Source organism: Rhea pennata, chromosome 20, assembly GCF_028389875.1.
Source record: "Rhea pennata isolate bPtePen1 chromosome 20, bPtePen1.pri, whole genome shotgun sequence".
NCBI classification, from domain to species: domain Eukaryota; kingdom Metazoa; phylum Chordata; class Aves; order Rheiformes; family Rheidae; genus Rhea; species Rhea pennata.
In genome coordinates this window covers 237,786-260,742 of record NC_084682.1, presented here as the reverse complement: position 1 = coordinate 260,742, position 22,957 = coordinate 237,786, and the positions used below count along the sequence as shown (strand labels likewise).

The following is a 22,957-nucleotide window of genomic DNA, read 5'->3' as shown; positions in this document are numbered from 1 at the left end:
CATTAGTAGATTTCCTTAACTATTTAAAAGAATAGTTGCTTGTACTTTAACAGAGTATCTACTTTAGCTTTGCACTGTTGAGGGAAAGAAGAAAGTATAAATGAAGTGTTTCATAATGAGTTCCTTTGAAAAGAGACTGTTTGTTGCAAATACAAGTTTATTTCAACAAGAAAGGCAAGATACAATTTTGCAGTTTGAGATTTTAGTGGAAGGTTTGGACCTAGAATTTATGACACTTATTCTGACTAGTGAGAAGTTGTAATTAACCAATGTTAGTCTGAAAACATAAAAATCGCTAGAAAGGACAGAGCAAATTGAGATGAGTATCTTACTAAATGATTGACTACTGGAAGATTTAATCTTCAGTAAACAACATACGCACAAGCTCTGCCTTAAAACATTCTTCTTCAACCAGCTTCTGAGGCTGAAAGAAAAGTTAAGACATTTTAGTGGCAATTCAAAATCCAGTTCAAGACTAGAGCTATTTGTATATGATAACATTAGCCTTGCTTCAGCAATTATTTTCATATATAGCAAGTGGGAGTTGAGGGAAGCAAGCAGTGAGGTGTAACTGAAAAATGCCTGAGCGTTTTCTGTTCTGAGTCATTACTTAGAAAGTAACTACCACTTTAATTAACTTGTACAAGTTAAAATGTGGTGTGACAGGTTTAGTGTCTTCAACTAAAAAGCAGGAGAATTTGTGGGAGTTAGAAGTGTACTGCGCTAATACTGTTTCACTCCCATAATTCAACTTTTGGATTTTCTAAAGCTGGAGGAGCTGCAAGTCAGGAAGCCAACAAGATGTTACTAAGAATTTTCTCTCCTCCTTCAACTACTATTATACTACATGTTTATTACACAGAAAATTCTACAGAAAACAGATCAGTTGTCTCTTTGAGCTAGGAAGTGGGGGGGGGAGGGCAGAAGAGATGTTCGTAATTGTCTCTTCTTTTTAAGTAAGAGGGCATAAGACAACATGGATGGCCAATACAAATTTGTAGCCGCAAGCTCCTACCAGTTTCTCACTCAAATGCACGTAGACCCAAAATATGTAATAAATCACTTACTGTTCCATATTTAAGCAGTGTAGGCACTCCTGTTAGTTTCAGATTCTTTCTGAATTCGTTGTTGGGATCTTTCCAGCTGTTCAGAAAGAAGGTGAATAACAGCTTATACAGATACACTTCGAAGTCCGCTTGTTAAAATTCTTTCACAAGGATGATTCAAAGGGCCTCACCCCCCCCCATCTTCCTAACCCAGTTCTCAGCCCAAATATACAGAGAGTTTGCATTAAGGGATGGTGTACCCCTCAAAAGTCACAAAATGATTCATTCCTTACAGAAAAGGGGAGTTTGGTCAGTAGTTTCAACAGATTAGTTCACCACCAGTCCAAGAATAACAGTTACATCAGCCATTGACATTAAAACATTTTTACTTACTAGGCTCTGTCTCCTACTAGGCAGTAGATGAATACAGACCCATCAGGCATGTTATGAAGTTCGTTCCTCACAATGGGTTCAGCTAGAGAGTAATTTATTAATCAGTTAGTAGTTAATACTTTTACTGTGCTACAGAATCACATGGATCTGTTTGGACAAACAAGGTTGCTAGTGCTGATGTTCTGCCTCAGGCAGAGGTCCAGGAAGCTTTGCAGAACTTACCATTGGTGTTAAAGGGACCGGCCTTTGAGCAAAGACCACTTTCTACAAGTAACCACAGTAACTGTTGTTGGCTGTCTTTATGTGAGAGAACAAGAGTTCTCTCCCATCTGAGCAGGAATAAGCTGTTGCCCTATGTAATTGGCCATATATGATGCAGCAAAGTTCAGTGATGTATTGGGAGGAGCCACCAAGTTAACGTCACGTTCCACTGCCAGACGCTAAGTCACTGCTACCCCTTGATGTATAAAGCAGTGGTGAATTAACTAATCACGAGATTCACATCTAATTGTTTGCGGAGCCAGATGGAAATGTTAGCCTTTGCTGAGCAGCATATTGCATTACGGGCTATCGGTGGGATGTGGTTGGTGAAACAGAGCAGCATAGAAGCAGCAGCTTCGCTAGCGTCAGCTCCCAGTCACATCAGCCCGATCGCCCCTGGGATTCATGCGCTCGGCGACGACGGCCGAAGCCCGAATGAGGCCCCGCGGCTCGCGGCGGAGGTGGGGCTGCTGCCGCCGCAGTGTGCCGCTGCGGCGGCAGCAGCGGAGCGGGGCCCTGGGGGCCGGGGCTCACCCGTCACGCAGTCCGGGCACCAGCTGCGGCCCGCGGCATCCTTGTCGCCGCAGAAGAGCGCGAAGATGGGCCGCCCGTGGCAGCTCTGCGCCGTCTCCGCGAACTCGCCGTACCCGCGCGCCTCTTTCTCCTCCCAGCCCATGGCGCGTGCCGCCACCGCCCGCTCGCCCGCCGCCGCTGCTGCCCGCCCGCGCCGGCTGCCGTAGCCCCGCCCGCCACTTCCCGGCGGCCTCCGCGGCGGCGGTTGCCAGGGGCAGGTTTGAACCGCCTCTCCGGGGGGGGTGGGCCGCGAGGCAGGCCGGACAGGGCGAGCGGGAGCGGGGAGGGCCGCCGCCGCCGCACGTCTCCGCTCTGCGGGAAGCGGCAGGGAGGGAGGCAGAGCCCTTTTCATGAGAGACGAGCCGTGAGTGGCCCTTGCTGGGGAGAAACGGAGCATCTGGCCGCGCGGAGGGGAAGCCTGAGGTGCGCTCGCGAAGGAAGCGAGCTGCAGCGTTACGTGCTGGATCTTGCTCGCTTTTACTCCCTGGAGCCGAGTGAAGAAGCGTGAGTTCACTGGCACACCCTCATGCACCGCTTCTGCTTTACCCTCTCTTCTGTGAAGTTAGGCACGAGTGCTCCCGGGTTCTGGTTTTTTGATACTGACGTATTTTGTACAGGCCCTGCTCTCTTGAGCACTGCCTTAATCTAGCTTGCCACCCTATTTTCTTTTTCTTTCTTTCTTTTTTTTTTTTTTTTTGTATGTTTGCCATATATCATTTCATTTTTAGGTTTGTAATAGCAAAGGGCAAATGACTGGATTTTCAGCATCTAGCTGATATGATGGGACCGAGCAAGCCATCTACATCTGATGTTAAATTTGCGTCTGATACCCCACTATACAGGAATGAAGCAACAACCTTACGAACACAGGTATTATTTGCCTTCTGTAGTGATGCTGAATTAGTTTTCCTCTATGACCAGTACAGAAATATGATTATGACCCACTTTGTGAGATAGCCCACTGGTGGGTGTCAAATCTTTGCACTTGCTTTCATGACAGTGTGGTACAAGGAATGATACTTTTCTTCTATAAGAAGATAGATCAGAAATTGTACAAGTAAATGTTATTTGCGTGTCTAAGCCACTTACTACTTTTTACTGTGTGGAAACTGAACATAAAAACTTTATTCTGGTACTATGTTTCAGCCTTGCGTTTCTCCTTCATCATGCATACCTTATCTTCCTGTTATCTTTATGAGTTTACTAATGACTTAGTCTATATGATGTAATTATGTTAATTCCTATTACTAATGTTATGTTATTTCTATAACTCATTATTTGCACTTTTGCAATACTTAAAAACCTTTATAATGTCATTGTATATTGCCTAGTCACTTTGGGCCATTTTTTTCAATGTATATACCTACTCTAAGATGCAAAGAAGCGCCTAATGGTATTTACAAAAAGATCTACATGCTTAAATCAAAATAACTTTGAATACTGGTATTTTTTTGAGTAGGGAAAGGATGTCTTATGTGCATTGAAGACATGCTATCGTGACAGAATACGTTCTGATATGAAAGGAGATCCATTTTCACTGCTCTTTTGTGCTAGAGATGCATCATCTGTAAAATGTGCTCTGTGTAACATCAGCCTCTTTTTAAACTTTGGAACAGCTCCAGTTTAATAGGAATGTTCCTGCCATTCCAGAGAATTTGCCTGTCAGATTCTTTAGCCCTTCTCCAATTATAATTGAAAAGCTGAAGCCATCAAATGATCAGAGAAATCTAGCTGGCAGTGAAGGTTCCAGCATAAGCAGCTCTGGCATGTTTTCAGTGGTATCTGAAGAGAAACTAAAATTTGCTGTTCAGCTAGCCAAAAGGGACGTAAAACGAAGACATTGTGAAGAGCAACTGAAACAGCAGGTTTTTGGAGTTGTTGCTGATAAACAGTTGTTGGCCAAGAAGTCACAACAACACAAAAATGAACTATTCCAAAATCTGGAAGAGAAAAATGCACTGAAGTCTTGGACTCCCTTGAAATATCAGCAGAAACTTGGTCAGCCTTCCAAAGTGGAGACCGCCAGCTCTGGTGCTAAAGTTTATCTTTATACATCAAATGAGGGAAAGCTAATACCGTTTGTTTTAGACTCTCCACCCACCCATGACCCTGGACCAGGCTCCAGGACAAATGTCAGAAAAAAAGAAGATGAAAATATACAGGAAGTCCGACGTCTGCAAAAGGAATTGAGGAGTTGTATCCAGAAAATTGAAGAACTGGCTAAAAAAGGTGTAAGACTAAACAAAAATTACTTTATATAAATGTACAATAGTTTGTTTCGTTCTTTTTTCTTTTGTTTGGCTTGAATTAGAATCAGTATTTCATTTTGTATTTTTAAGGACTGGTTTTCAAAAATGAATGAAAGGTAGAATGGCTGGCTATTTTAGGCAATAAATACCTCCAATGACAGTAAATTAAAGATAGGCTAACTAACACCTTGTGCGAAAAACATTGGTGCTTGTAGCCCTATTGGCTAGATCTTCAAACTGCAAAAAATTATCATCATAATCATCTACTTCATTAGTAGTAATAAGAAAAAGGACAAGAGTTGATAACATCTAGTAAGTCTGACTCGTCTAATTTATAGCTGTGCAGTGGTATATTGAATGTGCTTTCTGACACTGCATTGGTCCTCTTGTAATCATTAGCCAGAGGCTTAAGTATTTCTGACTTTGAATGTTCTGTCTGCAACTTTGTGAAATGATTGGGGGGGTCACAGGTGATTTTGTAAACTACATCTGATAAGCTATGTTAGATAAGAATACATAGTCAAGCTGTAAGCAGAAACATGGTTTAGAGTCAAAATAACTGTCTTATATTACTGCTGAAGAGGGCCCTGCAAAATTCATGATACGCCTACATACATATTGGTTCTGCATGAACGAGGCTTCTTGCCTTGACTTAATCTAACCTGTGAAAAACTCGATAAAGATATGAAACTCTGCATTTTATCCTCTTCAGAGAGAAGTGAAATTTTGGATCCTGGTGAAGAGCAACGAATTCGCATTAGGAGACAGGAACAAGCTGCACGGTCAGCTCGGAGATTGTATGTTCTCCAACAACAAGTAAGAACTAATCCTTTAAAATTGGGATGTACAGTAGCTAGTTTATTTTGATGATTTTGACAGAAATGAAATAGAACAAGAACTTGATCAAGGTGCTTCTGACAGTGTCTTTGTTTTGGATCTGAATGATGCAACTCATTTCTCATCACTGGATAGAGATGTGAGCATCACTGTTGGAAGAACTGAACTTTCACTCAGATGTTACAGTGCAGATTTATTTTTCATCTATACACATGGAGCTAATTCTGACTGACTTTTCCCCTCTCTCTGCTTTCTTGATAAACAGGTAAAAGAAATTCAGGATGATTTAGAGAAACTGAGTCCTCATAAAATCAAACATACTAAAAAGGTAGGAAGTAATTATCATTCAGGATGCCACTCATTTATTGACAGAAATTTTCTCAGTAAATTGAGTTTGTCTGATTCCAAGTTATTCTTGGTACATATGACCCCTCTCCAGAAGGGAGTAAGGGTCTTTGTTTGTTTTGTATCTTGCACCTTTCACTTAATTGTCACAGAAATACGGCTTGCTTGATCTGGTACTGCCTTTGCTGCTTCCCTCTTTTCCTCAGTTCTTATCTCTCTAGTGTAAACTGGAGAGGAAAAGGCTGCTGTTCTTTACTTCTATGCTTCTTCTAATTCCTCCTTCATTCCTCTTTCATTTTTGAATAAAATTGTTTTCTACTATTCACTACTTTCTTAACTTGCTGTTGATGTCAATTAGTCTTATTGGTCATCCTTTCTGATATTGTTGTCTGTTTATTCTCTTTTGCAAAGTTAATGCTGTGATCATGCCTACTGTCTGGCCAGTATTGTCTTGTTCTCTGTGCTTTTTCAACATTTCTGGATTTTTTTCAGTAATGAAAACTCTCGGTGATGAAGACTGTTCCATGATTGTACAATGATTGTCACACTGGAGTTAGGCTTTGACTAACCTCTCTAGGTGTAGAGAGTATAAAGATCAGAAAATGTTATAACTGTGCTAGTTTAGCTGAAGTTAACACAATAGTCGATATTCGGACTGTCATGTAGTATCTTTAGTGGGCTGCTTAAATACCTGTTGTGTTTTACATCCCAAGTGGCCTCATCTTCATCAGAACTATCACAATTCTGAGTATTTTGTCATGAAATTCTAGCAAAATTTTTTTGAGTAGTAGCGTCATTTGTAGAAACTATAGTTATTCAAGCATGTGGCTTTTTTTCTGTCCCAGTCTCAAGCAGTATCCAGATTGGCTGCAGCACACAGAGGAGCTATACGAGCCTTGCAAACGTTTGCCAATCAGTTTACTGATCAAACAGAGCAACAGGTTCCTACCCACTACAAGGAACTGGGCAGTCTCATTCGACAACTGTCTCTCTGCTCTGCCAAACTAGAAATGGATTCTTCCCTTTCTGACACTATCATAGATATCCTGCTACAAGTTGAGGTAGGAAAAATCTGTTAAGATGGAAAGGACATGGTGAAATATTTGAGCGTAAACTATATTGTGTTCATGTGCTCACAGATTGGCAAAATTTCTTACGGATCTAAAAGTCACCATCTTTTCTAATGTATACAATGCACTGTTTTTCCTAAGTTTAGATGGTCTAAAATCTTACACACCAAAGCTATCTGTTGCATTTTCTGTTGATGCTGTTTCTGTCTTTATTGGCTCTCTTGGTAGAATTAGGACTGGTAGTTATAGTGGTAATAGAGCACCAATGTCTGGTTCATTTGTCATTTTCAGGCATGAAAGGAGTGCATTTTATACATCCATGCAATTCATGTATGTATTCTGTGTAGTGGTGCATGTTTTCATCATAAGGATTAGTGATGAGTGTCTGCCTCCTGCTTGGTGGGTACAGGAGAAGTATCTAGGCAGAAGGTGTAACTACAAAAATTAATTAAGCTCTGTGCACTTCAAATGATCTGTTAACAATATTCAATGCTTTAAAAACATTGGTATAAGAAAAAACCTCTGATTCATATTTCCTGCTGCAGTTTCTAAATTAGAGGGCTTTTTTAAAAAAGGACCTTGTAACCTAAACTATTATGAAACCAGTATTTAATTAAACAAGCATACAATAGTCATGAGATTTTCTGCATCTTAAAATATTTTTCTAGTTTTCAGAGCTGTGCGTTTATTTCTTTTGTACTGAACGGCTTATAAAAACAGTAATAGTTATAATTGACCTGGAACAGAAAGGGAGGTAGAGCTGTTTAAGATTGTGCTTGTTATTGAAGAAAGTCCATAGTCATCCCATAGTCATATGGGGATTTTTTTTCTTTTGTTTGTAGCCTTTGTATCAATTTTTCTTTGAAGATACCATAAGCAGATAATTTGCTAGAGTCATTTGTAAATACAAAAATGCAAGCCTTTTCTGTAAGATTAATTATATGAAGAAGCTTCTGGATGAATCAACTATCAGGAAGAGTCACTACAAAAAAAAAAAAGGAAAAGAAAAAAACAAAACAGCAAAAAGTACTGCACTGCTTAGAATCCTTTAATCCTTTAATGTTTCTCATTATTACATCAGATTTAATTAGAGAGTAATTTAATTTATAAATATTTGGTACAGGATCTGGATTCGTTGCTGGAAAAGAAGCAAACACCAAAAAAAGCAAAGAAATGTCTTTCAGCATCTCAGGGCAAATCTCCAGGAAACAATGAGATATTTCCAGCCAGCGCGCAGCTTACATCTCCGAAAGGAGAAAATAAACCTCTCATCTTAAAGGAAGAGCTTGGACAGGAACCTAGAAAACCTTCAGCCGCCAGGAGGCTCTTGATTGGTTTGTATTCTGAATTATTAAATATTTATCAGGTAACTTACCAGCTGCAGTTCAATCTGTAGTATGTTACATATTGCTCCCAAAGGTGTAATATAGTCCATGTGTAATAATCAGATTCTTGTAGCCTTGCTATGCAGCTTTTTCAGCTGTTCCTCTGAGCTAAACCTGCAGGTTTTTATGTGTTTTTATGACTATATTGTTATTACTTAAATCATACTCTTGTTATTTTTGCCTTTTTTTTTTACGCTAGACTACATTAAGATTATTTTTCTACAGTGTATACCTAAATGACAGTTACAAGTTAGCTTTAATGGTGTATACAGAATACTTCCAAATATCTACCTAGGTAATACTGTATAAATATATTTTGCTGGAATACAGAATCACCAACTTAGCAAGTCTCCAACAAAGCTATCATGGTGGTTTATAAAATTGTGTTCAGTGAAAAGATGTACTCAAGCCTTGGCTCAGAATTTCCTTGGATTTTTTTTTATTATACTTTTGAGAGAGGTTTTGAGAGGTGTAGCTTTGTTTTATTTTTGCCAGTCCGTTAATACTAGTCTTCTTTGCACTGTAATCCCAGTTTCAGTACGTAGCAACGCAATAGCTAATTGTTGGAAATGGAATTCTTGCTTTTTTTTTTTTATTTGTTTTATTTTTTTTAATACTGGAGATTACTTTGCAACCTTTTGGGATTGCTTTATTGTTCATTTATCTCATATATGAAATGAAGAGGGCTTTACTCTGTGTTGTGATTTAAATCTCATAACTGAAATACGTTGACACTTCCTGAAAGACATTATAGCTTATTACATTACTATATAACATATATTAGTTTACCGTACTATTCTTGTTTGTAGTGTTTTTCTCATACTGCTTTTTATTAGACTAGTACCTACTCCTTTCTATGCTTGGGTAAGCAGAAGGAGATTTTTATGAAATGAATTCATCTTCAATTATGCAAAGAGAGAAGGTATATTGCTAAGTATCTCCTGGTTTTCATGATTCTTGCTGCCTAAAAGATACGATGTTATCACTCCCTAGACTTCATGTGCCCATAGCTACTAAAAGGCTTTCATATTATTTACATAGGTATCTGTGTGTGTGTGTGTGTGTGTGTGTGTGTGTGTGTGAAACGACTCCGTTCAACAGAACGGTGTAAGAAAGCCGGCTGATGTAACGCTTACCAGGAAATACAAATACCTTTAAAATTTCATTTATTTGTATTATAGTAGAGCTTTACAGTTCATGATTAGTTATGCCTAGCACAACAAAAATCTCAAATAAAATCTCAGAAATAAAGATGATTTTTGCCCCTTTGAGCTTACAGGTGAAGGACTATTTTTTGTTTTTTAAACAGACAAACGTGAGCTTGCTGCAAATATTTCAACAATTCCAAACAGTTGTGCTCATATATCACGCAGTGAATTCCAAGAAGAAAAAGTCCCATCTACTCTAGAGAAAAATGCCATTTTACAAGGAAGGTTAGATGCACTATCAAGAGCTGGAGCTGTAAAAAAAGGTCCTGTGCTTGAAAGTGACCCTTTGAGGAAGAAAGGAGTATTACTACCTGCAAAATCAAAGGTATGGATATGATAAAGTAAAGAATTATGCTTTCCTCTGTTTGTCCTTTGGGTTTTTTTAAGGCACTGCCAAGCTTTGCGCTTCCTCAGAAATTTCTTGATTATGAACAGGGGAGGAGTAAGGAAGAAAGTCTTGTGTTATGACTACTGAAAGTAATGTTATTGTTCATCGGAAACATTCTCTTCAATTAGAAACAATGAATAACAGGATCAACATGGAAAACTAATTGTCTGAAAGTGGGCTTGAAATTAGCATGATAACTTTCCAACTGGGCTTTACAGCTGCAATCTTTTCTTTCTTTTCCTGATGTTAATATGAGCATATAAATGAGGCAAATTTTGCCTCATTTATTACAGAAATTATACATCACAAGACAAATCTCATTTTTTGATAAATTTCTCCTGTAACCAGCAAGAGACTTCTGATGCAAACAAACAATTTTTAAAAATTTCCAAATACAAAATATTTATAGATGCATTCTTTTAAATGTTTTTTTTCTCTTCCTTAGAATACTGCCTTCTGTCTGAAAAATCAGATTTTGTATAGTAACATACATGCGTACATATGTATGTATTTTACTGCTTCCTGTATTAGTATGAATGAGAACTGTGAGCAGTGAGATTAAGCATTTCAACAATTCATACTGAAGGAGCTAGTCCGTGTGTCTTTGTAGCAAACATAAGTAATCTTATAGTCTCGTGGCTGTAAATAAGTTGTCTTGGAAAGCTGCTATTTTGATCTGTTCAGAGTTAAGAGTCTAATTCTGAAAATCTCGAAAGAACTTTTTCCCTGTGAAGAGCAATATCAAAAGGCCAGAACTATTTGCAGAAATCACAGTTGTGGGATTAAGCACATGTTCTGTTGGGGCACAGTCATATCCTCTTTCATATCAGTTGTAAAACCTCTGCATATGTCAGCTATGCAATGAAGCCATCAGGCATGACTTTAAGACGGATTCTGAAATGGAATACAAAATACTTAAGGGAGGGGGAAAAAAGAAAATATCAACAGAGATGTATGTTTTTAATGTCATTGTGTTAATTTTAAGGGAGTGCCTAAAGCTCTAAAATCAAGACACGTACAACCTCAGGGAAAGCATGCCCGATTTCAAGACACAACTGTAGCTTTCCAGTTAAAAGAGAGCAAACGACCAATTAAGGAGAGCAGAATACCCTGGGTACCTCCAAACCCTACATCTCCTCCTGCTTCACTAAAACGGTATGTCCACAATCTAGTGGAACCAGTGCTTACCCTACTTCCCTGTGGAAATGCTACTGCATCTGTATTAGTAAATAAGATGAGCTTCTCTGATCATGAAGGCAAGCAGCACAGCACTGTTCAGATCCAGACAGCTGAATTCTTTTCCCAGCTCAAGTTGGCCTCTTTCATATAGCTTGGGAAGAGCTATTGGCCTTTTCCTGAATCAGGTTAGTGTATAGTCTGAGACTGGCTGAACCCTGACAAAGTGCACAGTATGCAGAAGGGGTTGATCATGTGCTAGCCTATGGCCTGGCCCAATTTAATTTTTTAGCGTAGAACAAACTGATTGTTGTGTTGTGTCTGTCAGTCCTAATACAATAATTTTCAAGCCCATCAGCTAATTTCAGTGAAAATTGACAGAGTGGTAGAAGTAACAAAAATACGTTCCCTCAAGTGTCTTGAAATCATCCATCCAAATGAAGAGCTCCTATCAATGCCTTCTCTGAAGGGAAAATGTAGTCATCAAAATGTGTTGCAAGACAGAGGAATATATGAAGCCTGTGAGCCTTTTGTGAATGCTCCCACTACAAAAAGGCTTTGTTTTTTTGTTTGTTTGTTAGTTGGTTGATTGATAGTTTTTTTGACGTCAAGAAATTCAAACACAAATCTCTAGTCTTCCCTAAGTCAACCTTATTAGTCCTGCTGTTCAGACAAGTATGTATTTGTATTTGATAAGCACATTGACTATTACTTGTAGTAATACTTTCAGGAGTTATTTCTTTGTGGGAAAATGCTCAAAGATAAATGCTAAAATAATTGGATCAATGTAGAAAAAAATCTCAATATTAGTTGAATGTGTCTTTTAAAACTGATCTTAACTTCATTCACTAAAAAGCTATCTGAAGCGCTTATACTTAATACTGAGTTATTAGTGGAAGGCTTTTCCAATGAATTCTGATATGCTAGAGGAAGTCTCTTTACAGTAATATGATTGTTATCATTTGCCCTTTTTCTTCCTAGATCTTTTAAAACAAACAAAGCATAGACAATGTAATAATTAAAACATGCAGATAGCTAGGGCCTACATCCTGCCATGAACACCTGTTAGGAGGATCCCTTCCAGGATCAAGGAGGAAATTCAGGGTGAACATTACCAAATTTGTTGTATTGATCTCCTCTTTTTGTCTCCACTATTACATTTACATGGACTCAATTTCATATATTTAATTTAGCCTATTAAGTTCATAAGAGTTATACATTGAAACCTAAATACAGGGGCAACATTTGTTCAAATTTTAATACAATAATATTTGCTATAATAGACTTTTTTTGAGCTATAACAGGGAAAGGAGTACCATTAATATTTTCCCCTATTTATAGTACTGTCAAGATACCCAGGAATGCAAGATCCAAGGAACCCATTGGTAACTCAGCTTCACAGAAAAGGAAGGCAGAAGAAAAAAGACTAGGTCTTGTGGGAAAAGAAGCTGTCAGGTTGGCATGGATATTCTGATTGAAAATACTATATATATATTCAGTAATATATATATATATATATATATATATATATATATATATTACTGAATGTTTCTTTAAAATATGTTTTTTCTTATATGAGATTGATTAGGTAAAGGTAGAAGGTTTTATTGTTTTTTTGAATCTTTCCTTAAAGTAAGAGGAAATACAGTTGATTTTTCTTATTTTTTTATTGCAGTCTTTATAATCCTGTCAATTCTCACTTCAGAACTTTTTCTGATTGTCAAGGGATACTTCCCTTTCATTTCCATTCCATTTTTTTTTTTCTTTTTAAAAAGAGTCTTTCAACCCTGGAATACTTGCATGACCTGTCCAACATCTGGGACAATTCATCCCCTTGGGACTTGGTTCACTTTGACATAAAAATATAAGCAATGAATTAGCAGGATAAACAGCAAATGATGGAAGATCTTTTGACAGAAGTGAAATAGATCACCCTGGCTAAAACTTGACAAATTGCTATATTCATAATGTATTTCCTTGTCTTGTTTTACGCTATTTCCTTATATTTAATTTCTAGTTAATTTTACTTCTGTCCCTTCACTCCTGTTCTCCTTGATAAGTAAAGACATGGTTAGTTCTTGTTGTTAAACAGGTGGGTCTTTGGTATATTTTGCAAATCTCTTTCTGTGTTTTTCTTGACCTAAAGGGATCTAAGTCTGCTCGGTAATGAGTAGCAATTATTAATGTGCAGTCACTGAAATGAATGTTTCATCTGTTCAGCTGAGGCTAATAAAGCAGGAATGGGTCTAGGTGGAAGCTGCCAAAAGCATTTGACACAAGGATTTTTTTCTAGACTTACTCAGAAATGTTACCTAGTGGACAGATTTCTGAGAGTTGTTCTGTAAATGAGTGTTGAAGGAATCTGAGAGGAGAGCTGAATTTTACACCAATTTCCTAACAAGGTTAAAACCATGATGTGAATATATATTTGGGTACTGCAGTATGGAAGATAGAGCCAAGATTTTTTTCAAAAAGACTAGTCATTTTGTGTGCACAAAACTCTTGTGTATTTCCAGCTAAACATTTTCTATTTTCTAAACATAATTGAGTGAGTATCACAACACTGCATTGAGAAGGTAAATATTATCTATCTATTCCAGAAGGACAAAATAGCACCAAAGGCAGGTATCATTTTCCCAATCCTGATTATAGTCCGGATTTGTTTATTTTAAATTATATCCAACATCCTCTAGACCTCACAAAATAAAAAAGCTGAGGTAGTTTGAAGTTTCATTTTGAAGAGCTGAAAAATGCGAATCTATCTTATCAATGTCTGTAAGTACCTGAAGGGAGGGTGTCAAGGGGATGGGGACAAACTCTTTTCAGTTGTCTCATTCAACAGGACAAGAGGCAACAGGCACAAACTGAACCACAGGAAGTTCTGCCTGAATATGAGAAGGAATTTCTTCACTGTGAGAGTGAGGGAGCACTGGAACAGGTTGCGCCTAGAGGTTGTGGAGTCTCCTTCTCTGGAGATACTCAAAGCCTGCCTGGATGCAACCCTGTCTTACATGCTCTTGGTGACCTTGCTTGAGCAGGGGGTTTGGACTAGATGATCTCCAGAGGTCCCTTCCAACCTTACTGATTCTATGATTCTATAAAATTTTTTTGGTATCAGATCTGATAGGGCCTCCCATCCCCTTCCACGCGCACACACTCCCAACAAAGTGGATTTATGATTATTTGTTGTCATACAGGATTTCAGAATGACATTGTCGTTTACTCTTTTTTGAATAGATCACAGGGTGCTTCTCCAACCCAGCTTACAGACAAAGTTGAAAGCGTAGTACAGGAGCACTTAAAACCTCTTTTGGACAAGGCACAGGTAATACAGTCAAAGCTCATGCCACCAAAGGCTTAATTTAGAGCTGTAAACATTTATGAAAGGGCAACACATCTGTTTATTTTCAACTTAATGCAAGTAAGCAGTTTTTGGTTATGTAGTCAACACAGTTTTGGACATGTTGAGAGTACATTTTCTTTTCAGTGTGTGGACCTTGAATTATTATAATAAAATTTTGCAAAGCTACCTTAAGGTTTTTTTGATTACTTTCTGATCAAGTAGATGCATTTTAAATTGTTTTTGATTGGTCATAACAATTCCATATTGAACATGACTGGACTTGATAAGAGTATTTAAAATTTCATATTTAATGACTAAATATAATTTGTACTAGTAATACAGCAAATGTGATTATCATGAGAGGACTTATGTTTTATTAGAAGGTCAGTCTCTCCATGGAAACAAGCAGTCATTTGAAGGATTCTTCATTTATAAACAAGCTCTCAACTCATACGGCTAAAAAGGTATAGTCTGTCTGTATGCCAGAGAATATAGTTACTTGAAATTTATGATGAATTTTTGTTTGCCATGTAACAGAATGCATCTGGGAAAGTAGTAATAAGCTTTTTCCATATCCATTGATTTTAGTGGTAGACATACACTAAGCTGTTTTTATTAATTTGGCTTACTATATGAGTGGAAGAAAACCAGGAAATTATTTGGATTTTCATTGAAGGAAGATGCTGAATGACAATTGGGTTATTACAGTGAGCAGTTTCTTTTAAAAATATTTAATTTATAAGCATTTTTTTCCCACCAAAATATATTTTTTTTTCTTCTTTTAATTAGCAGATTGCAGCAAATGCAGATACCCTGAGCGAAAAGCTACTGGATGATCTTTTGCAAGATACTGCTCAGGAGCTCTGGAGCATGGAGTGGCAGGAGAGACTCCAGTCCCAGGTACTGGCCATGGCTGACAGTCCTCGTTTGGAAACAATGTTGCAAAGAATGGAAGATATTGAAGTAAGCCTTTATCTCTTGGTTGGTCTCAGTATTGACAGGTTGCACTCCTTAAGTTGTGGATACCACTCATGTTCTACATTCTTAGGTGAAGCAAGGTCTGACTGGATCAGTGTATGAACTGGAAGAGCTGGAAGGAGTTTCCACTTCCAGCAGAAAGTAGAGTGAGAACAGAAGGATGTTTGGCCTAAGGACTGTATTGCTAGCTTTAGAGTTGGCACACCTCAGTTTGCTTCCCACCTCAAAGCTCTGTGGCATATATCATTATTTGTGAAGAAGGTCAATTTGGTAATTGCTACACAGTTGATTGTCTCACTGATTAGGAAATGTTTGAGTATTTGTGAAATTTTTGAGTGTTTTTGATACTGGATCTTCATGTTCCAGTAGCATGAGCACCTCAAGGAGGCATGCCATGATAATCCAAAGTATATTACAGGGAAATGTGGGGAAGTTAAACAAATTGTGTTAGTTAACTGGGCTCCTATTTATCCATCTTGCTAGGTAAATTTTCATGAGGTTGTCACATGGTTGCCTTGATCTTTCTCATATGCTACTTTTTCAAATTTTCTTTAATCAGCTTTTCCATAGTTCTTTTGTTCTAGTCTCATTTCTACCTTCCTGCTTAGAAATTTGTCCTAACCTAAAACTACTGAATTTATTGCCATTTACTTCTAAGCTGGAGGCAGAAAGCTTACATTATGCAGTGTCTTTATCCGTATGAGACTGAACATTTAACTATACGTTAGAATTCACTATTGTTTGTGATAGAGCAGGACAGGCACATGGGCCATTCCTTTCTCAGTTACTTGACTAATTGCTGTTGATCAGAGGCATTTGACCAAGATTGTCTGTGACTTCGCGCACACGCGCGCGCACACACACACACACCCTCCTTTTCTGTATTAAGTTAACTGGAGAAAACAATCCTACTTCGACTGGAGAGAATTGTGGCCTGCTTTTGCAGGAGGTGATCACCAGCTCAGCTAAACTGTTAAATATTTGCTGATTAATCTCTCTCTTTTGTGTATTTTATAAAAAAAAAAAAAAAAAAAAAAAAAAAAAAAGAAATACCAGGAAGCTGTGCGCAGGAGACTTACCCAGATTGTGTACAGTGATTTGGAGTTCTGGGCCCAGGAAGAGAAAAGAGGTAAGCGTCTTTTTAATGCTGTTTATTTTTCCGGTAGTCTCTATCTTTAAGTTCTGCTTTTTCAAAACCAAAATTATTGGATTATGTATGATTACCATCCAAACACATTTTTGATGCAGGTACAACTTTGAGAGAAATATTACTGAAATCTGATTCTAAAATGACTATTTAAAAGAAGGAGGGGTCTCTTCTGAGAAAAGGCTCTAATTTTATACTTCCAGTCATCAAATGTTAAGTCTGAACATTGTTGTCCTTTTTCCAGGTATTTCTCATGACTTAGCTTAGATATTTTATGTTTTTCCAAAGTATAAGTAAATGAGGGTTTTTTTTGCAATGAAGATGATATTCCATCAGTAAATACACTCCAATTCATCTGTAAGTTTATTTAACTTTACTCCAGAAGAAAGCTAGTTTGCTTTTTTAAAACGTATTCTTAAAAGTTGAGTAACTTATCTCTTCACTTCTATCACTGTAATTTCAGACAAGGGGCAGGAAAATAAAGTGAAAATCTGATGTATGTGAGATTATGCAAATAGCTCTTTGACTTGAACAAACAGTTTATTTCCTCCAAAACAGTTCAGTTTGAGTTCAAGTATGGTTTCTGTCTTGTTTTAGATTACCAATCTTTTTATGCTTAGCACAGACCTCTAATACAGTCCTTTCAAAAGTATTTGTACTTAAGAATAAGACTCCAGGAACCCCGCACAATGAGGTACAGAAACAAAAAGGATTCTTGTGATAATGGCAGCAATCAACAGAGGATCCAGTGGCAGGAGAACTATAGGGGAAGAAGAGGCAAAAGTTTTTCTTATTGGTTCTGCATGCATGTAACTTGCAAAGCTTTTGAGTTGTAGTTGTCTTGTTTTCTTCTGGATAGCTCATGAGTATACGCGTGAAAATACAAAAGATAAGCTGTGTGGGATTCGGATAAGAAAAATTACCTTTGGCAAGAGTATTTTGTTGAAGATGTCTTTATTTTCTCTAAATGCTTCCTATTCTTAGTCTGACATCTCCTAAAGTCATCTCATTCATTCTTGTTAAGCTCTTCAGGTCTCATCTGTTTTCAGTTTTTGAGATATGGATTGACAAATTTGTTAATCTCTGTCTTGAAGAGAGTATTTAGTGTATTTTTATTTCACTTGATTCCTCTGCAACAGCTTAGCAGTAATCTTTTTCACAATGATGAATTCAAAATTATTCTTAGACTTCACAGGCAGAGGTAAGGTATTATGAAATACTCTCACTTTATATTCCTGCTGTTGGTCTTTTTAATTATTTCTATTTAGGCAGGAGCAGGCAGATACTTATCATCTGGTTTGCTTCTCCCATTTTCTTCCCTTTATTTTAATAAACAACTTAAATGGCTGAGTTCAAGAGTAAATGTTAGGTAAATATTACTGTAGCAGTGAATCTCTCAAAGTTTGTTTTTTCCGTCAGCATACAGAAGATAATATTAAATTACTTAATTAAGCGTAGAAGATTTTTGTCTCTTCTCTTATTCCTTTGAAGTGATGATGACGTAAAACTGAAGAAGCTTGGGGGTTTTTTGTTTGTTTTTTGTTTTTTCCTGTAGAAAGACCTGCTTTTTGATTTTGCAGTACGCATGCAGGTTAAATTCTTCTGACCTCAAAAAAATCTAGATTTTCTGTACCCTGGAAATTATTATCCAGTGTGTTTCAGCAATTAGTATTTAATTGTTGAAAAAATGCAGCTTATAATATTTTTTCTGATTGTTTTTCATTGGATAGAAAATAAATAAAGGAGTATTAAATCCACCAGATTTAAAGATAAAACTTTTCACATGGGGGGGGGAGGGGGGAGAGAGAGAGAGAGAGAGAGAGAGAAGGACACACACCTGAATAATGTTAGTTGGAAGCTGTTCACTAACAAAAGTTAGTATTCCAAACAATATTCTAATGTATCCTGCATGTAAGTGGACATATTTTAACATTGTTTGCCACTGTAGCATGCTTAATAAGTATGGCTTTTGCTTGTTGTTATTTTTCCCCTTGGTTCTTTATCCTACTATTTAACTTAATACCACAATGAAGTTACACTGATTTACCAAGGTGAGGATCTAATCATACCCTGACTTTAATGGAGCTATTTTACACCTTTTGGAAAGTCTCACATTAGGGCAGGTAAAGATTTGGCCCAAATTTTGTTGTTGGTGAGTTTCTTTCTCCTCCTCCCCCTCCCCCCGCCCTGTATTCTGTATTTACTGCCAAGCTTAATAGACTAGTTTTAGAATAGTATTTTCTATCTCTTCTGTAGAAGTATCCACAAATATGACAAACTCTACAGAGCATGGGATTTCTGAAATGCTCATCTTTAGCACACTGAGCTCTTAGAAATTCCAGCTTGAATTTACATTTTAGGGGCTTTTCTTTATTTATCTCGGCCTTAAAAGGAGCAACACTTTCTGAGGGCGTGCATGCATTAAATTTAGGGTTTTCTTCTCTTCCAACAAAATAATTTTTAATGTTGTTTTCTTCATTTTAGAGCAGCAAAATACTTCAATAGCTAAAAGACCTTCCTCTCCACATCCAATTCAGATAACTAAATTAGTTGGACAGAAAGAGCCAGAAATAGACATTATTTTTGAAAAACCTTTTGATGGCAAGTAAGTAGAATATTCTGCCCTACATTAAGCTGAGATGCATTTGAGCTTGTGCACCTTCATTATAGTGTTTTCATTAAAGAAAATTGGTTGCTATTTGATGAGATTTTTGTACTTCAAAAAAGTTTTTGAAAAACGGTTTCTGACTTATTGGCTATTTTCCATTTTCAGTGGTGTTGATGAAAACAGAGAATCAGAGGAGAAATTGCAGCCTGGCAGTGACATTCTGCAGCCCTTGAATCAGAGCATGTCTCTGCAGAATAAGTGCTATGTTTCTCTCTCTGTTCCAAAGCATATGTTCCAGAACATCTTGGATTATAACAACAGATACAAGCATCACCTAAAGCTCATTTCCCATGAGGCAGTGGGCAGTTTCAATCCATGGCAAATTGCTGAGAGGTACATGAACTATCTTTGTGTTTGTGAAGTGAGTGTATCAGCAGATGAACAGATTTTTCTGACTTTTTTTAGAGAAGGAGTGGGGAGGGGACAGTTCTTATCAAAGCCAGACAGTCAGCTATTGGACTGTTTTTCAGCTGGTACTTGATGTGTATGGATTTTTAAGGTTTTTGAAGAGACTGAAAGGATATGGGAGTAGAATGTTCTGGAGAAGTGGTTATTTTTAACATATTGCGGTGTTCCACAAAAACAGCTGTGTGAAATAGCTTATAGTATTATCTTATAAATAGCTTATAATATTATCAAAAGACTACATCAGTAGAAGTGAAATTTTTCATTTTTAACTTGACCTTATTTTGTATAAATTGGCTTTCTGTTGCTGTATAAAGCTGCAGGAAGAAATGCCCACCCTAAGCTTTCCTCATCCATTTCTGCAGTAAATGGGTGAATGAGTCTATTGGGAGTCTCCATAGAAAATGTAGTTATTTAGCATGCTCTGGAAAAGCCTTTAACGCTGCATTTTCAGTGTTTAACTCAGCATAATATTCTGCCTAGAGATAAAAAGAAATGGTTGCAATTTCCATCCATGAATTCAGTAGTATCATCAACAGGTAAATTGAAGGAAAACAAAATTTACTTTTTTGTTGAGTGAAGAAGAAATAAATAAGGTTGCCCAGAGAGGTTGTGAAGTGTCCATCCTTGGAGGTATTCAAATCCTGACCGAACATAGAATCATAGAATCAGTAAGGTTGGAAGGGACCTCTGGAGATCATCTAGTCCAACCTCCCTGCTCAACAGGGTCACCGAGAGCATGTTAGACAGGGTTGCATCCAGGCAGGCTTTGAGTATCTCCAGAGAGGGAGACTCCACAACCTCTAGGGGCAACCTGTTCCAGTGCTCCCTCACTCTCACAGTAAAGAAATTCCTCCTCATATTCAGGCAGAACTTCCTGTGGTTCAGTTTGTGCCTGTTGCCTCTTGTCCTGTTGAATGGGACAACTGAAAAGAGTTTGTCCCCATCCCCTTGACACCCTCCCTTCAGGTACTTATAGACATTGATAAGATCACCTGACATTGATAAGATCACCCCTCGGTCTTCTCTTCTCCAGGCTACATAGACCCAGCTCTCACAGCCATTCCTCATGGTCCTGAGCAACCTGCTCTAGGGTAACTCTGCTTGAGCAGGGGAGTTAGACTAGGTGATCTACACATGTCCCTTCCCATTCTATCTATTCTGTGATTCTATGAAAGCACTGGAAATAGCAGAGAACATATCTGCAATCTTTACCTCTCATGGTGGAAGATTGTGCAATTACTGTTTTATGGAACAACAGTAGGTATTCTTAAAGTGACAGCTGGACTTAGTGCAGATTTCAGTACTTGTTTGCAAATTTTTTTGCACTGTCAGGGATTTCACTATGGGAACTGTGACATACCTGGCCTGTCATCCCTCAGTACAAATAGAAGAAGTAAAGAAGCAGAAAATAACATTTCCTCCACTGTGCACTTTGTAGGAAAGAAGAAATCTTTATCACACAGTCAATATTTGCTAAGTAAGCAGGGCAGTGAAAGCTGAAATATCCATAAATATTTTGATTGCTCGGTAACAGGTGTGGCAAGTAGATGATGTTATTGGTCATCATGTTCTTGCACTTCCCTTCAGTGATTGTCTAGAATTGCCTATAATTCATTCTCAATTTTTGTGATGTTTAAGACACCTATTGACATTGTAAGGTCCCAGGCCAGCAGAACATGTAACTACAGTCTGAACTTGAATCCTCTCTGGAGGATCTGGAAAGAATTACAAAATCAAGCTTCAGTAGTTATAAAAAGTAACGATTTGCTTTAATTGTCCATATTGGATTATTGTAACTGGTGTGAGGCTGGGCGGTTCAAAGGCTGACATCTTGATTGGCAGATGGATTGAATGGAAGTGAATCTCTCTCCCTCTGCCAGTTGAATTCCACTGCTGCAGTTTGCCTATGATACATGTTACGTAAAATCAAACTACAAATGTCATCTGATATCCAGGACACTTCATTGAATTATTCTTACCACCAGAGGGCATTACAAATCTTTTTAGGTAAAATATGTATCAAAGTATGTATGTCTATATATTAAGAAAAAGCTCTCCCATGTTATGCTATAAGGTCTTGGATACACTAACTCTGTGATGCTTTTAGATTATATATAAAACTGAAGAGAATTTTTGAAGACACCAGTAAAACAATTGTGTTTTTAAATGCTAGAATAATTTTTCCTTCTGTGACATCTGCTTTGACACAGAGATCTATGAAAATGGAAATTTCTGATCTCACTTCTCCTTAAATTTTGTTGCTTTCAGTAAGGCCTGATTCAGTGACCACTAAAATCAGTAAGATGCTTCCCAATGACTTCAATGGCTTCAAAAGCACCATAGTATTAAGTCTTATTCCCAAAGCAGGATCAGTATCTAAGAGTTTGCAAAAGAAAGTGACAGAGATCCCTCGACACCTCTAAGCATGAAGTATTTGTCCTTCACTAGGAACCACACTGAGACAAGAATTTCCAATATCTTATACAACATATATGAGAACATACCTTTTCTGTGGTAGTGGAATCTTTTTGCAGCTGAACAGTAGAAAAAAGAAAGATATATGAATATTAGTCTTCTAAAATCAGAGCATTAATATCAATAGAAGGAATGATTAGAATTAGAAATTTGACCTTCTGAAACTTTTCCTTTTCTTTTTTTTCCCTCTCTCTCTCTCAGTCTTGCAGATGAACTGACCAAAGAAGCCCTATGTGATGTGGCAGCAGAGTTGCAGGATATTTGTGAGGATTATGCAGAAGCTGTGTTCACCTCAGAGTTTTTGCAGCCAACATAGTAAATGCTTTTAATTTTACCCCATTAATGCAGTGTCCAGCCTCAGTCTAACAATTTTATCAGGTGATCTTATTTTTCATGTTTTTTGAAGTCTGTTTGAGATTCTACTCACTGAATGAATTAAATCCAACAAGGATTTATCTCAAGTTTTCTAAAACCATGATGATGTTTTTCTCTTCAAACTTTATTATACTGGGTTTATCAGGACTTTTTTTTTTTTAGTGTTTCAGTAGAATGATGTAAATTGTTACAGGTAAAGTTTACATGTTCTGGTGGGGCTACTAATCTATTTGTACACCTGTGGTTACTTCGTCTATGTCTGTGTGCGATCTACCTGGTTACAAGAAAATACTGGGAGGTAGACCTTGGATTCCAAGTGTGCCATGGACTTTACTGTGCTTCAGTTTTCTTCTTTAAAATTGAAAGAGTCTGACTGAAAGAATACCTCACAAGGGTGCTATAGTTTTAGTTTATTTAGTTTATTGTTAGTAAAAAGTGTTGAATATATCTGAAAATTGTGTTGGGAAAAAACGAGCTATTCTTGAGATGAGTCTAAAGCCCCGGTGGAAAAGTCAAGAGTAAAAGCCATCAAGTTTCTTGTTTAAAGCTATCATGAAAGAAGGATGTTGTCTGACTACCACAGCTAACAGATACAGTTGTTTTGCATGCATGCAAAAACCCTACATTCTAGG

At 37.5% G+C, this 22,957-nt stretch overlaps 2 protein-coding genes across 7 annotated transcripts; one reads left to right on the top strand and one right to left on the bottom strand.

Annotated features, from left to right (window-relative positions):
* Window positions 1-137: 137 nt before the first annotated feature.
* Window positions 138-2,430, bottom strand: TXNDC17 (thioredoxin domain containing 17). Its single transcript, XM_062592698.1, has 4 exons — window positions 2,235-2,430; window positions 1,440-1,521; window positions 1,068-1,143; window positions 138-424 (listed from the first exon to the last, which is right to left on the bottom strand). The coding sequence occupies exons 1-4, from the start codon at window positions 2,374-2,376 to the stop codon at window positions 356-358; spliced, it is 369 nt and encodes a 122-aa protein (XP_062448682.1). The 5' UTR covers window positions 2,377-2,430; the 3' UTR covers window positions 138-355.
* Window positions 2,431-2,632: 202 nt separating this feature from the next.
* KIAA0753 (KIAA0753 ortholog) lies at window positions 2,633-22,398 on the top strand. Of its 6 annotated transcripts, none has more exons than XM_062592504.1 (17): window positions 2,633-2,777; window positions 3,002-3,143; window positions 3,890-4,502; window positions 5,235-5,338; window positions 5,625-5,687; window positions 6,550-6,765; window positions 7,898-8,108; window positions 9,469-9,692; window positions 10,741-10,910; window positions 12,273-12,386; window positions 14,169-14,256; window positions 14,658-14,738; window positions 15,067-15,237; window positions 16,300-16,381; window positions 18,884-19,004; window positions 19,173-19,400; window positions 22,152-22,398. In XM_062592504.1, the coding sequence occupies exons 2-17, from the start codon at window positions 3,051-3,053 to the stop codon at window positions 22,264-22,266; spliced, it is 2,694 nt and encodes an 897-aa protein (XP_062448488.1). In that variant the 5' UTR covers window positions 2,633-2,777; window positions 3,002-3,050; the 3' UTR covers window positions 22,267-22,398. The 6 variants fall into 6 exon arrangements, with proteins under 6 accessions (XP_062448488.1, XP_062448489.1, XP_062448487.1 ...); XM_062592505.1 differs by having other exon boundaries at window positions 14,655-14,738; window positions 15,067-15,174; XM_062592503.1 differs by having other exon boundaries at window positions 14,655-14,738.
* Window positions 22,399-22,957: the final 559 nt, after the last annotated feature.